Source organism: Palaemon carinicauda, chromosome 2 (genome assembly GCF_036898095.1).
Source record: "Palaemon carinicauda isolate YSFRI2023 chromosome 2, ASM3689809v2, whole genome shotgun sequence".
Lineage (NCBI taxonomy): Eukaryota > Metazoa > Arthropoda > Malacostraca > Decapoda > Palaemonidae > Palaemon > Palaemon carinicauda.
This window is the reverse complement of record NC_090726.1, coordinates 202055873-202070314: the sequence shown is the minus strand read 5'-3', so window position 1 is coordinate 202070314 and position 14442 is coordinate 202055873. Positions and strand designations below refer to the sequence as shown.

At 40.2% G+C, this 14442-nt stretch overlaps 1 protein-coding gene across 2 annotated transcripts in view; it reads left to right on the top strand.

Moving 5' to 3' along the window:
• LOC137629651 (huntingtin-interacting protein 1-related protein-like) overlaps positions 1-14040 on the top strand; it is a 76727-nt gene extending 62687 nt beyond the window's left edge. For both annotated transcript variants that reach the window (XM_068361195.1, XM_068361185.1), the window contains 3 exons: positions 6703-6932; positions 7725-7897; positions 13808-14040. In XM_068361195.1, the coding sequence (XP_068217296.1) occupies positions 6703-6932; positions 7725-7897; positions 13808-13822 (418 nt within the window). In that variant the 3' untranslated portion in view covers positions 13823-14040. The remainder of the gene's footprint in view (positions 1-6702; positions 6933-7724; positions 7898-13807) is intronic.
• The last annotated feature ends 402 nt before the right edge of the window (positions 14041-14442 follow it).

Genomic DNA, 14442 nt, shown 5'->3' with positions numbered 1-14442 from the left:
CTTCCGCGCGCGAGTATCAATATCCTTCCGCGCGCGAGTATCAATATCCTTCCGCGCGCGAGTATCAATATCCTTCCGCGCGCGAGTATCAATATCCTTCCGCGCGCGAGTATCAATATCCTTCCGCGCGCGAGACTACTGAACGACGTACGGCAAGGTCGCCATCGCCTCATTCCCCTCCCCACAAGCGCATACCACCGCGCATTGTGGGAGAAGGGAAACTTCCAGAGGGGTCCAGGATCCCAAAGATACCACAGGCGAACCCACCAATGATAGTGACTCCTCCCAGGGATCCTTCAAAGGGTATGTCTGACAGCGCGTCTGTCAGCCAACAGCCCTGGTTTGGTGCCCTGATCAGAACCGTAGCTCAGGCTTTCAAGCCTGTCATCTCTGGATTTGGACACAGAACCATGGCTTCTTCTACCCCTTTGAAGAGAAAAAAGAGGAGTTCCAGACGCGGTCACTTCCCCATGGGCGAAACTGACTCCATGCAGACCTTCGAGGCAGGTTCCTTCTAGTCCTCAGACTGCCTCTCCTTCCCTTTCGGATGAAGATTTTCCGTCCCCAAGGGAATCACGCAAGGAGAGACTTTCCCCCATCGCACCTATGGAGGAAACTTCTCTTCGCGCCGAGGGATCTACTCAGTCGGGGATTGAAAGGAACATGCCACCCTCATCAATGTTGGAGTCTTCTATCCTTCCCAGGAAGGAATCTAAAGACTCCAAAACAATGTCCAAGTCCTCTATTAGGAGCCAACTAGACACTCAGGGAATGTTCGCGACTCTCCCCAAGAGGAGCCTTCGGGGATAGAAGGAGACTTCGCTGCAAGTCCTACAGCAGGAGAAGACCAGCAAAAGTCAGAACATACTTTTTGGCAAGTTCTGACTCTAATGAGGACTCTCAACGGGTTTTCCAACCCAGAGATCCCTCCTCGAGAGGGCAAACACACGGTCTTAGGCCACGTCTTTGGTACTCAAAATCCCTTTAAGACCAGTTCAGCCCTGCCTTGGTCTCAAGGGGTTAAGAGTATCAGGGACAAGATCTCACAACAGCTCTCCGAGATGTCCTCCTCCAACCGTTCCGGTGCCACCAACAAGCTCCTCCCACCTCCTCACGTACAGCAGAGGAGGGACTTTGAGATCCTAGAGGAGCCTTGTTTAGCTCTTCCTCTTCACCACTCGCTGGAAGAGCTAACCAGGGGAGTCCCTCTTGAGAGACTTTCCAACTGGCAGGTCTCATTCTCGGGAACCGAGATCCTCAACCAGGAGAAAGTTGCGAAGTGGGCTATGCAAACCACTTCGGAGCTCGATATCTGGTTGGGGACCTTAGGTATCCTGATAAGTTCTGAGGACTTCTCCAAGGAACGTACCAGAAGGCTATGGAAACCTCCCTTCTCTCAGGTACTCGCACGATCGAGTTTCTGGCCCACCGAGTCTCGAACTTGTGGGCAAATACCATCCTGAAACGTCGGGATGCAGTAGCTGAGAGTTTCCATCAGAAGGTCCCTAGCGCCGAGATCAAAAGAATCAGACATTCCTCCCTAGAGGGATCCGTCCTGTTCGAGCCTAAGGATTTGGAACATGCCGCTGAGAGGTGGAGGAAGTCTGATCAAGACTCCCTACTTCATAGGGCTTTAACATCCAAGCCCTTTAAGCCTCCAGCACCACAGCAGTCCCATCCAGTCAAGACCACTATGGCGACAACAGCAGCGAAGACCTTGGCGTCTAAGCCCTTTCCTGTCAAAGAAAGGAAAGGCAAAAAGTTCTCCAGGGGAAGCAAGAATCCTAGAGGGAACAGCCAAGGCAATAATCTTAGGGGGTGCAGCCGAGGCTGCAAACGCTAGGATAGGCAGTCCCCTGCATTTCCACCAGTGGGGGAATGCCTACAAAGTTGCTCAAATAGGTGGAAGCAACTCGGGGCCGATTCCTGGACAATCTCCGTGATCAGTCTAGGATATCGCGTCCCGTTCATAACATCTCTACCTCCCCTGACGACGAATCCAGTGTCATTGATCTCCCTTGCCATGGGATCGGCAAGGGGGCAAGGCCTTCGGGCAGAAGTCCAGACCCTGTTGAAGAAGGGCGCTCTCCAAGAGGTCCTTGACGGATCCCCAGGCTTCTTCAGTCGACTCTTTCTTGTAAAGAAGGCGTCTGGAGGCTGGAGACCAGTCATCGACCTCTCAGCCCTGAAAAAGTTTGTCAAACAAACTACGTTCAGCATGGAGACGGCGGACACGGTCAGACTAGCAGTAAGACCGCAAGACTTCATGAGCACACTGGACCTAAAGGTCGCGTACTTCCAGATCCCAGTCCATCCGTCTTCAAGGAAGTACTTAACCCTTTTACCCCCAAAGGACGTACTGGTACATTTACAAAACTCATCCCTTTACCCCCATGGACGTACCGGTACGTCCTTGCAAAAAAATGCTATAAAAAATTATTTTTTCATATTTTTGATATTTTTTTGAAAAAATTCAGGCATTTTCCAAGAGAATGAGACCAACCTGACCTCTCTATGACAAAAACTAAGGCTATTAGAGCAATTTAAAAAAAATATACTGCAAAATATGTTGGGATAAAAATAACCCCTTGGGGGTTAAGGGTTGGAAATTTCCAAAGAGCCTGGGGGTAAAAGGGTTAAGATTCAGCCTAGACAACAGAATGTACCAGTTCAAGGTGCTGTGCTTCAGTCTTTCCACAGCACCACAAGTCTTCACCAGAGTGTTCACCCTAGTATCATCTTGGGCACACACAGGATCGGCATCCTTCTCCTCCGTTATCTGGAAGACTGGTTAATCCTAGCACACTCGGTGTCAACCCTTCTTCAGCACCGAGACAAACTTCTGAGACTTTGCCAAGATCTGGGGATCATGGTAAATCTCGAGAAGTCTACTCAAAGACTGGTATACTTAGGCATGATAATAGACACCACTCTCCACAAAGCCTTCCCATCAGACGACAGGATAGCAAGGCTGAGGAAGGTCGCAAGTCCTTTTCTCAAACGAGAAGAACTTCCAGCCCAATCGTGGTTACGTCTCCTTGGTCACCGTTCATCGCTGGCCCGTCTAGTTCCCAATGGTCGCCTCAGGATGAGATCCCTCCAGTGGCGACTCAAGTCCCGGTGGAATCAAGCGTACGACTTCCTGGACATCCAGATCCCCATAGGACCTGCGGAACTGACAGATCTCGAGGGGTGGGAGGCAGACGAGACTCTACGAAAAGGAGTGGATCTTCTTGTCCTCCCCCAGGGTTTGATGCTGTTTCCAGACGCTTCAAAAAAAAGGTTGGGGGTCCCACGTGCTGCACCAAACGACCTCAGGCCTCTGGTCAGAGTCAGAAAAGTACCTCCACATAAATCTCCTAGAGATGAAGGTCATCTTTCTAGCCCTTTAACAGTTCCAACAGTACCTGGCAAGTCACACTGTGGTGGTGATGAGCAACAACACCACAGTAGTGGCCTACATCAACAAACAAGGAGATACTTTTTCGCAGCAACTATCCCATCTGAGATGGGCCGAAATCCACTCGATACCACTATCGGCACACTTCATTCCGGGCAAGAGGAATGTACTCGCTGACAACCTGAGCAGAGCATCTCAGATAGTGAGTACCGAGTGGTCTTTGGATCATCTAGTAGCCAACAAAGTCCTGACTTTGTGGGGTTCTCCGACTGTGGACCTCTTCGCACTGGCCCTGAACTTCAGGCTCCCGCTGTACTGTTCCCCAGTCCCAGACCCCAAGGCTCTCTGGCAAGATGCTTTCCAACAACGATGGGACAACATCGACGTTTACGCCTTTCCTTTGTTCTGTCTGATGAGGAGGGTACTCAACAAGACCAGAACATGGGTCAATCTTTCAATGACCCTCATAGCTCCGCTATGGCATCACGCAGAATGGTTTCCGGACTTTCTGCAACTCCTAACGGAGCCACCAAGAGAACTCCCTCCACGACACAATTTACTCAAACAACCACATGCCAACATCTTCCACAAAGCCATAGGTTCACTACTGCTTCATGCCTGGAGACTATCCAGCATCTCTCTGAGAGAGGATTTTTGCAACAAGTTGCAATCTGAATGTCTGGACACCTGGGAAAGTCTTCAACAGCAGTCTACCAGGCAAAGTGGAAAGTCTTCTGTGATTGGTGTCGTAGAAGGGGTATCTCTCCACTCGATGCCACTATTCCAGCAATAGGTGTTCCTCGTGTATTTGCGTGAAGAAATGCGCCTTTCAGTCTCAGCAGTGAAAGGCTATCGCTCAGCCTTAAACCTCGCCTTCAGGCTGAAAGGAATGGACATTTCCTCATCGCTAGAACTTTCTCTACTCATATGGAGTTATGAACTTAACTGCCCTCAGTCGTAAGTGAGACCTCCCCCATGGAATGTGGTGCGTGTTCTCGGGTCTCTTAAGAGACCTCCCTATGAACCATTATGCCAGGCACCAGATCGCCACCTAACCTGGAAGACGGTGTTCCTGCTAGCTTTGGCCTCGGCCAAGCGAGTCAGCGAACTTCATGGTCTCTCGTATGACATCGCCCATTCAAGGGGATGGGGGTAGGTAACGTTCAGCTTCGTCCCTGAGTTTAATGCTAAGACTCAGAATACGGGAGTAGCGGATCCTCGATTCGACTCCTTCCGGATTTCTAGTCTCCGTACTGTAACAGATGACCCAGACCATCTCTTACTATGCCCAGTAAGGAGGTTGAGGCTGTACATCAAAAGAACAGCCGCAGCCCACCCTCATGTGCCAGCGCTATTCGTCAGCACAGGAAGGACCAAGAGGAGGGTCACCAAGAACACCATCTCTGCATGGATTCGCAGGGTCATTGACCATGCACTGAATCCAGACCCTCCTCCGTCACGTCGCCCCAGAACACATGATGTCAGGGGCATAGCTACGTCCCTGGCTTTCAAAAGAAATTTTTCAGTGACGCAGATTCTTCAAGCTGGGGTGTGGAAACGGCAAACATCGTTCACGTCCCACTACCTGCAAGACGCTACCCACAGGAGACTCGATACGTTCTCTATCGGTCCTGTGGTGGCTGCACAACAGCTAGTTTAAAACCTCAAGCTCCTTATTAGCAGATGGTTGAGGGCATTGTTACCCGGTTTTAGTCTGCATGAATGAAAAGGTTTGACTGGCCCTTATTCTTTTCTTCATCATCCCTTCTCTTGGGGAAAGCAGCATCCTAGGTTCTCAGCATAGCTGACCTGAAACCACTGCCGGTAAACCATGCTCCCTTGTGTTCCTAGTATTAATATTAATACAGGTAGTCGCTGACTTACGACGGAGATCGGGACCGAGAGATGCGTCGTAAGTCGAATTCGTCATATGTCGAACCAAAAAAGTGAAATTTCCGTAGATTTATTATGATGCGTTATGATTCGGCAATCATCTCAATCATATTTTATCAATATTTTCTTACTGTCTATCATTATTCCATTTTGTTTCATAGGATATCATATGCTCTATTAATGCATTTTTGTATTATATTTTTTGATTTTGGAAGCATTTTACCAATCGAGAAGTACTTAAAATTTTGTCTACCTTTGGTTATGAAGAGCTGATCTGAAAGTGTCGCGACGTGCCGTATCAAAATATGACGTACATATCTATGGCATATTTTTTTTCCTTTTAGAATTTCTTAACTTATCAGAAATATCTTCATGAATATTACATCAGCGCCAATATGTTAAAGGAAATCAGTTTCCATACAGTTCGTCTAAAAATTAGGTATAATGGGGAATAGTTGTACAGTAGCTATTTCTCTGTGCGTGTGTGTGTGCTCGCTCTCGCAGTCACATACGGGTAGTTCATTTTTAAAGCTTCATACAGTATTAAATTTTTAGTTCAATATTAAGCCTTCATATTTCATTAGACATTATTGTTTTTAATTGTAGTTTATCAAAGCACGTTTATATTTTATTTTTCAATTTCTTTATCATCAATAATCAACATATACTTTTGATTTACTTTCGGTTGGCATCAGCTGATCTCAAGGTCACGCTGCCGTATTACGATTATGCGCACATATAGTATGAATAACACTGATTTATATAATTTTCTTGACATTCGAAATCTCTTCGTATTTTTCCTAACTATACAAACATTAGCTATGTAACCAAACTTGCCCGCCAGCCCTATCCCCCTTGAAGTCCTACCTTCAAGCAGAGTGAGCTCAAGCACAGGTGTGTGAGAGGGGGGGGGGGGGGGGTTAGCAAGCTACCCTCCCCTACCCCCGCTAACTAGCGATGTGGGTAGTAAACCCTCGTTAAAAATTAATGGCTCGTCATTTCAGCTATGCCGAAAGTAATACCCCTATTAGATAGCTAAGGTGTATAGTTAGGAAAACTACGAATTATCTACGAATCTGTCATATTAAATCTATCTTTTATTGAAGTGAAGTGTTGATATTGAATGCAAATTAAAAAAAAAGGGAGAGACTAAGATGAACTCTTTAGTAAAGTTTGTGACACTCGCTATCTAATGAAAAAGTCAACCTTTTATAATTATGTTTCCGAGAGTAAGCAGAGTAGTGTGAAACACTTAAATCTGCATCACAACAGCAGGGCTAATGCTAAATTTGACTTGTTTACTTTTCGATCCAATGAATCAGATCTCCAGGGGTTCTTTGATAGATTTTACCTTTGAGATTTGATTATTGTAATGTATAATTGTTAATAACACAATTTGCTATTTACAGGACTGCAGCCGACCAAGTCGTAACTGGAAAGGGCAAATTTGAAGAAGTGATTGTAGCCTCAAGAGAAATTGCTGCTTCATCTATGCAGCTTGTCATGTCATCTAGGGTTAAAGCAGATAGAACCAGCGTAAGACTTGCAAACTTGAATTCTGCTGCCAAGACTATATCGACGTTAACGGGAACTGTAGTCGCTACTGCTGAGAATTGTCGTGATAAGGTTTCTACAGCAAGTAAGTCAATTTTTTTTCAGATAATGGAAACTTTACCTAAGATAGAAAATGTTCAAAGGCCGAATAAGTGTAAAAGGCACTTGGTAATCAAAGTTTACCTTGAGGTTAACAAGACAATAGGTTAAACCTTTTTACCTGGTTTCCAGCTATCTAAAAGTCTTAGCAACTGATATTGCAGTAAACAAAAATTACATAGAATCTTTTATGTGATTATTGAGTTAACGTGGTTCTTCCAACTATATCTTTCATTTTGCTCCTCTACTTAACTGTCGTAACCTTCATGTGTACATGCGTGCATCCGACCTATTGAAATCAATCCAAATTGTTTTCATAATACCTGTTGGAAAGGTTTGCTACAAAGAAAGGGGATATTTACACTTAGCTTCTAGAGTAGTTACGAAAAAAACAACTCCAAAACACTCGTTCACATTTACTGTATAAGTGGACTTATTTTTGATTGACTGGAAAAACTATATTTGTATTATATGAACTCAGTTTATCATGGCGATGGAGAGACCTACAAAGTGCAGAAAAGGAGGGACTTGAATGTGAATATATATATAGATAGTCCAGTTGGAATATAACTAAATCTAAGGTTTTCCAAGTTGAAGGAATAAAATAATGTCTCATGTCATTTATTATTTCATGTCATTTATTATTTTTTTTCAGATTTTGGGGAAAATTGTTGTCTCTTCTAATGCAAATTTTTTTCAGTCTGTTACTTGAAACATAGGGGAAGAGTTTTTCATAATAAGATTCTTCAATGCACCAAAGATTTAAATTTTATTTCAGATACGCTTGACTTCTCCAAATTGAGTCTTCATTCAGCAAAAAGACTTGAAATGGAGACTCTGGTAAAGATGTTAGAAACGGAGAAACAACTTGAAAATGAGAGGAAAAAGCTTGCCGCACTGAGAAAACATCACTATCAATTGGCTGGTGAACTGGAAGGCTGGGAAGAAGTAGTAAGTTTCTTTATTCATAGTTTTCTATCATTACCTTTGACCTAGTATTACAATTGAAGCATGATTGTGTATATGATGGAGGGTATTCGAAATGTTGAGTTCATTAATGTACTTACTGAAAATTATTACGAAAACTTGATGGAAAAGCTTTGTAGAAATGAAATACAGCAATGTATCTGTATTCAGTACTGTAATTCCCTTGATTGTTAGGAAGATTTGATGGAAAAGCTTTGTAGAAGTAAAATACAGTAATATATCTACAGTACTGTATTTGGTAGTGTAACTCCCTCGACCAATAGTATTGTCATTGTGAATTCATACCTACAATGTGTTGCTGCTATTATTATGAGTGCTTTATGACGACTGGTTGTAGTGTTCCATATGTAAACTCTTTTAGTCAGAATTTACAATAGCGCACAGTATATGCAGGCACCTCAATGAAAGTAGGCAGCTGAAGGGACCCCATAGCAATGTAGGAAGTTGTCTGTTGGCCTTCCTAAGGGGAGTAGGATAGCATCACAGGAGATTTGTAAATTCCACATAAACCATCAACTTAACAAATGGATTACAAGAGGAAAGAACAGATCATAATGTGACCATAGATTATTACTTGACAAGTCAATAAGTGGAGAGAATCAACTAAAAATAATTAGCAAGACCAGTTGCTTTTATCCCACTGTTTCATTCCCTTCTTAACTAAGTAACAAAATTTTAAATGTTTTAAGTAACGAGAAAAGAGATTTTAATTTTATTTCCCCTTTTCAAAATATGAAATTTTAAAGGAAAATTTTTTTTTAGGAATATGTAATTGAAGTTTTTACAAAAGCTTATTATAAATTATCAATAAGACACATTAACCCTTTGAATAGCAACACTTTACCAAATGATTTGGCGTAAGTTCCAGTCCCTTTTTCGGACACTTTACTTAAATCGTCTTGGCACAAAAACTATACATGGACGAACTTTACAACATTTATTATCATTTAACTATATGAATTTCCTTTCCACTTAAATATAAAGTTACAAATTTTGTAAAAATTTTCAAACTGGTTAATGAAAGATTCACCCTCTTTGCAAAAAGCTTTCATAACATTAGCTGCATTATGCCTGAACTGTCAGCTCATCAGCATTGAATTTGAAAGAAAGAAAAGAATAGTTAAATTTCAGTTATGTATCTTGAATATTCATAAGTTAGTATCCAGTAGTGTTATTATAGGAATACCTCAGGATACAAAAGTTTCTGTATACAAAATACTCATCGTACGAAATGACGTACAAATGTTTTTCGCCTCTGTATTATGAAAAAATACTCAGGATACGAAATGAAATTCGGGATGCCAAGTTAGATATATGGAATGATTCAAGTTTATTTGATTCTATTTCATTATACAGAAAAATCATGTTACGAAAGTCAGACCGGAACTAATCAATTTCGTAACCTGAGGTATTACTGTACTTCTTGTGAGCATAATATTTGATCTCATTTATCCCTATTTATGGCAACTGTCTTTGGAAAACTAAAGAAATTTAGTGATGGAATGAACGTATGAATTTGAAATTGAATAATGTTTAGGGGGCAACCTGTAAAATGATCAGCTTTTCATATTCATTTTGTTTCTCCATGCCCAGTTTCTGGAAGGCCAGTATTAATGGTAAATAGCATGTTATTTTATTGTTTTAGTGCAGGTGGCTTTTGTATTCAATTCCTATTGAACTTTTATATCTGATGTAAACATGTAATAAGCAGTGCATGCCTACATTCGCATTTTCAACTTTCTATTTCCAAACTTTAACATTCTTGGTGCCAGTGAGGTACAAGACTGAAAGTTCCATTTTTCATCTTAAACTATTTCCTACATAATTTACTACTGTAGTATATGTGTAATATTTCTTTAGATGTTAGTATACAGTATGATTGTTACTATATATGTTTTGGTAGACATTTTGTTGAATGGAGTAAGCAATATATCTTTGTCATGGATATGAAAAATGAAAGCTCTTGTCACCAGCTTGGTGGGATTTTTTGGAGACCAGCCCTAGGGTTTTGTCAAATATAGGATGGCGGTCCATGCAGAGGACCTTGCATGGCATGCTTTAGATGGTGTTTTTCAATACTTTGTAGTTCTCTGTTGGTTCCAGCTTTCCCCTTTTGTTACATTATATACCTTATATATGCTGTATTTAACTTTTACAACTCTTTCTCCAATTTTCACCTTTAATTTAAGAATGAGTCTTTCAGGTAAGCACTATGAGAGTTTAGAGATGTGACTTGGTGGCAGACAAGGAGTCATTCCTTTTTGGAGTTGGTTATACATTTTAACCACTTCCAACTGATTTACTATACAACACTTGGTTACATAATGGTTTTTGTTTTTAATTTCTTTCCTGATACTATTTGCTTGCACTGTATAGTATTTATGTATGGCTGCAGTTATTACTATACTATCTGTACAGTAACAGGAATTTTTACCAATTTAATTTGTTACAGTATATGTATTTTTTTAATAGATTTATGGGTAGCTATTTTTAGCAATGACCTCTCTTCATTAGGTTTTGTTATGTTTATCCAGTTTCAAGTTTATTTTTAGGCCCTATGACAAATATTCATTCATGAAGGCTGTCTTCTATGATTTTAATTATCATAGTACTGTATATGTATGTTACGTTTGATTTGTGCAGTTGGCACCTACTACAGTACCATGATTTGCATATATTTTGCATATTCCATCTGAATTCCTTATATTTTAGTTTATTATGCCAGACTAGCTATGTTTTTTCTTGATATCAGCTCTCAGCAGCATGTTGGCCTTTTCCTGTGCACGTAAGGTTCTTTGTAATATCGTTACTGTCTTGTTGTTGTATATACTTTATTTCTGTGTTTATTTTTTTGCAAGTTAGTTGGTCATCATTTTCTTCAAGCTACATACAGTATTTTATCAAAATATATTATAAGGATGAACCTTCTTTGATTATTTACAACTTGTATGATGTTGAAGATTTATTTGGTATGCCTTCTTACCTACAGAATAGGATTATCTGATGTTTGGAGTGAGGAGTTGTGGCGGGATGTCAACAAAAACAAACCCCCACACCTTTGATCACTCTTCTTTCAAAATATCCCACAACACAAACTTTCCCCTGACTCTACTTCAAACTGGACTCTTGGACAGAAGGAAAATGAAAACAAAACATAACCTTAACACTATATTCTTAAAAGTAAACGCAATCATAAACCAAAAAAAAACACTTATCACGAATCATAAACAATATTAAATATAAACCGTAACACCATTCAAATAAAAAAACCCTAACAACTTAAAATTAACACACCCAAAACCAATATTTGTTTATGTGTGGACCACTTTGTCCACACAAGGGCCAACAGTCGTTAAAAGCCCAAAACCACAACTCTGCAGCAACGCCACAATATGGCAACACTTGACACTCAGTCAATACAAAAATGCTTTCATTGATTTAGTCCGTAAGCGTAATCATCATCATCATCATCCTCATCGGTATCATCATCATCAACAGCAATCAGAAGTAAATTCGGTCCGGGTCGTCAACAAATAAATCAATCTGAGCAGTCTTAAAACAATCTAATGCAGGCCAGGTCGTCAACTAAAGATCGGCATTCAAAAATAACTCTCCAAAGGAGGAATCGCGGCCTGCCAAAAAAAAGAAAAAAAACGCTTACGAAAACTCCTAACTAAACTAAACTATCGCACTATAATCAAAGATAAACAATAAACTTTCTATCACTCATGAACGCGCCTAACAAAATAAATAAAAACAGTACTTACTCAGAATATAAAAAAAAGCTTCACAGCCGGCTTTCGAAGAGCAAAAAAATACACAGCCGACTTCTTCTATCGTTCGATATCCAATGCTTTCGCCCAAGACATTCATCATCACCCTATCCTAGCTAAAAAGTAAACAAACAACCTCAATTATACCAACAATCTTTCCAACTTCAAACAATCATTCGCTAATTACCCCTTTCCTCAGCGCGCACCGCGGACACACAAAACACGCACACACAAACACACATACACACATACTCTCTTGCGCACGCGCAATCTAACAAAACGAAGCAAATGAAATTCTCTCTCTCTCTCTGACGAAACTAAAGCAAATAAACACGCTTTCTTTCTTTCTTGCGGTTTGACAAACTTAAGTAAATAAACACTCGCTCACACACACACACACACTCTCTCTCTCTCTCTCTCTCTCTCTCTCTCTAATGACAAAGCTAAAGCAAATAAAATGTCTCTATTTAACAATACTAAAACAACTCTCTCTCTCTCTCTCTCTCTCTCTCTCTCTCTCTCTCTCTGACAAACTAAAGCCAATACTGTAAACAATTTCTCTCTCTCTCTCTCTCTCTCTCTCTCTCTCTCTCTCTCTCTCTCTCTCTCTCTCTCTCTCTCTCTCTGACAAAACTTAAATAAACACACTTGCACTCTCTCTCTCTCTCTCTCTCCTCTCTCTCTCTCTCTCTCTCTCTCTCTCTCTCTCTCTGATTTGGCAAATAAAAAAATAAATTAAAATAAAATTAATCCTCCACAGAGTGTTTTGTGTCACACTTTACTAATAAGAGTTGATCATGGTAGTCTGAAGGCTTAGGGTAAACACCGATTGTTTCTCCAGGAATGTTATATTTTAGATATGACTAATACCCCTTTGGAGGATAGAGACAATCCTGGACAATGTCCTATAATGAAAGGCCAAGTGGCAGTTAAGTGCTATCTGTGCAGTAGGTATTAGTTGAGGATCTTTGAAGTTTTCTTTAAGCCCCAGCTGCACTTGCTTTATAGCAGGGGTTCCCAATCTAGGGATGAATATTCACTCTAGTCGTCTCTACGTCTGTATACTGAAACAACAAGATCAATAAAGGATGGTCTGTTGGAGCACCTCCTCGTGGGTGGAAAACGGACCTAAATCTTCACAACAAGTAGCAAGTAGCGTGTACCAGTGGTACAATTTTACTCCTCAGTGTGTACATTGGATCTGAGAGATTAGCCAATTCTGTGCAATACATCGGGTATTCACAATATCAATTTCATAATTTCTTATTTTCATCCTCAATTATAAGGGTACATGGAATCTATAAAAAAAAAAAAAAAAAAGTTCCAAAAGGGTACAGAAACCATGCTTTATAGTATCTACTTTACCTCTGTTTCCACTTTCTTCTATTCATTTTGCTGCCCAACCTCTCAACCTTTACTTCAGTTTAAATACAGAATTTTTCCATAGTTGCTCTTTGGTGTTGAATGATCTCCTAAGCCCCAGTGCTGGGTTATCTAACCATAAGTTATAAATCGAAGTAGAAATTGTATAATGGAAGTCTATTCATTCAGATATGATGTTCCTTATCAATTTTTAATGCTCCTTTTAGCCTTGTCTTGTTTTCTTAAGATTAGCCTTTAGGCTCTTGCAAAGAAATGACATTTTGTTTTCTGTTGATGGATGATACAAAGAGCTTTAGTCAGTCGGTTTATAGTGTTTAAGTTGTTCTGCTGAAGCATTGTAAGTTGTTGATATTAATTCTAATTATTTAATTATGTAGTGAGCCACTTCATCAACCTTATTTTGACTACCATAAGGTGTTTTTAGATATGTGCCTACTCCGTGAAAACTAACTTTTAATCGAATCTGGAATTGCATCATTTTGATAGGTCAAATATATTTTATGACTTTAGATTAGCTTGGAGAAAAAGTATATGATGTTTTTATTACTCAATGTTGATTTGTGTAATCTTTCTTGGTCTTAATATTTACTGGCCGATAAGTTCGGTTTGCATAACCAAAAATTTATCATGTTTTGACTTTTAAATCATAATTTTTGTTGTGATTTATAAAAAGAAAAATATTGAGTGAGCAGGTCAAGATACAATTTTTTATTTACAGGATATTCCTAAATAGCCGATGAACAAGAACTATCCCATTACTCCTGCTTCTGTATGGTCGAGAATTATAGGAGTGAAACGGCATCGAGTTGTGCGGCGGGTAAAGTATTGTGTGATGGAAAAAGTATTTGTAGTTCTTGGTCCCACATATTTACTACATAAGTTTTTGTGCAATGAAATTTATTTTGTAATTTGAAATCAGTTGAAAAGTAAATGTAATTGGTTGTTTAAATATCAGTGCATTTTTATCATTCCATGGCAGGTAGCATTAGCAGTTCAGAATTCATAGAGAAACATTGATTGCTTTATTTTTTACATTTTTGTAATATTTTGATAACATGGAAAGAATCTATGGGATGATGTGTCGTGCATTATTATAATAGAAGAAATGCAGTCACTTCTGCATGCTTGTTGGTCACGGCAATGCAGTTCTGCTTGAAAGTCTTTTCACGTAGTTAACCTTTTTCAAGTGGGGATTTGTTTTGTGCTTTTAAATCATTTTGCAGTCTTCACTGTTAGACTGCTTTGGGAGTCACCATCATTTGGAATTCATGAGTTTATGTTTTGTAGTTTGAATATACGAACCTATTGATTTATTATAGGGGCCTTAGATTGCAGATTATGGTAATCGGTAGA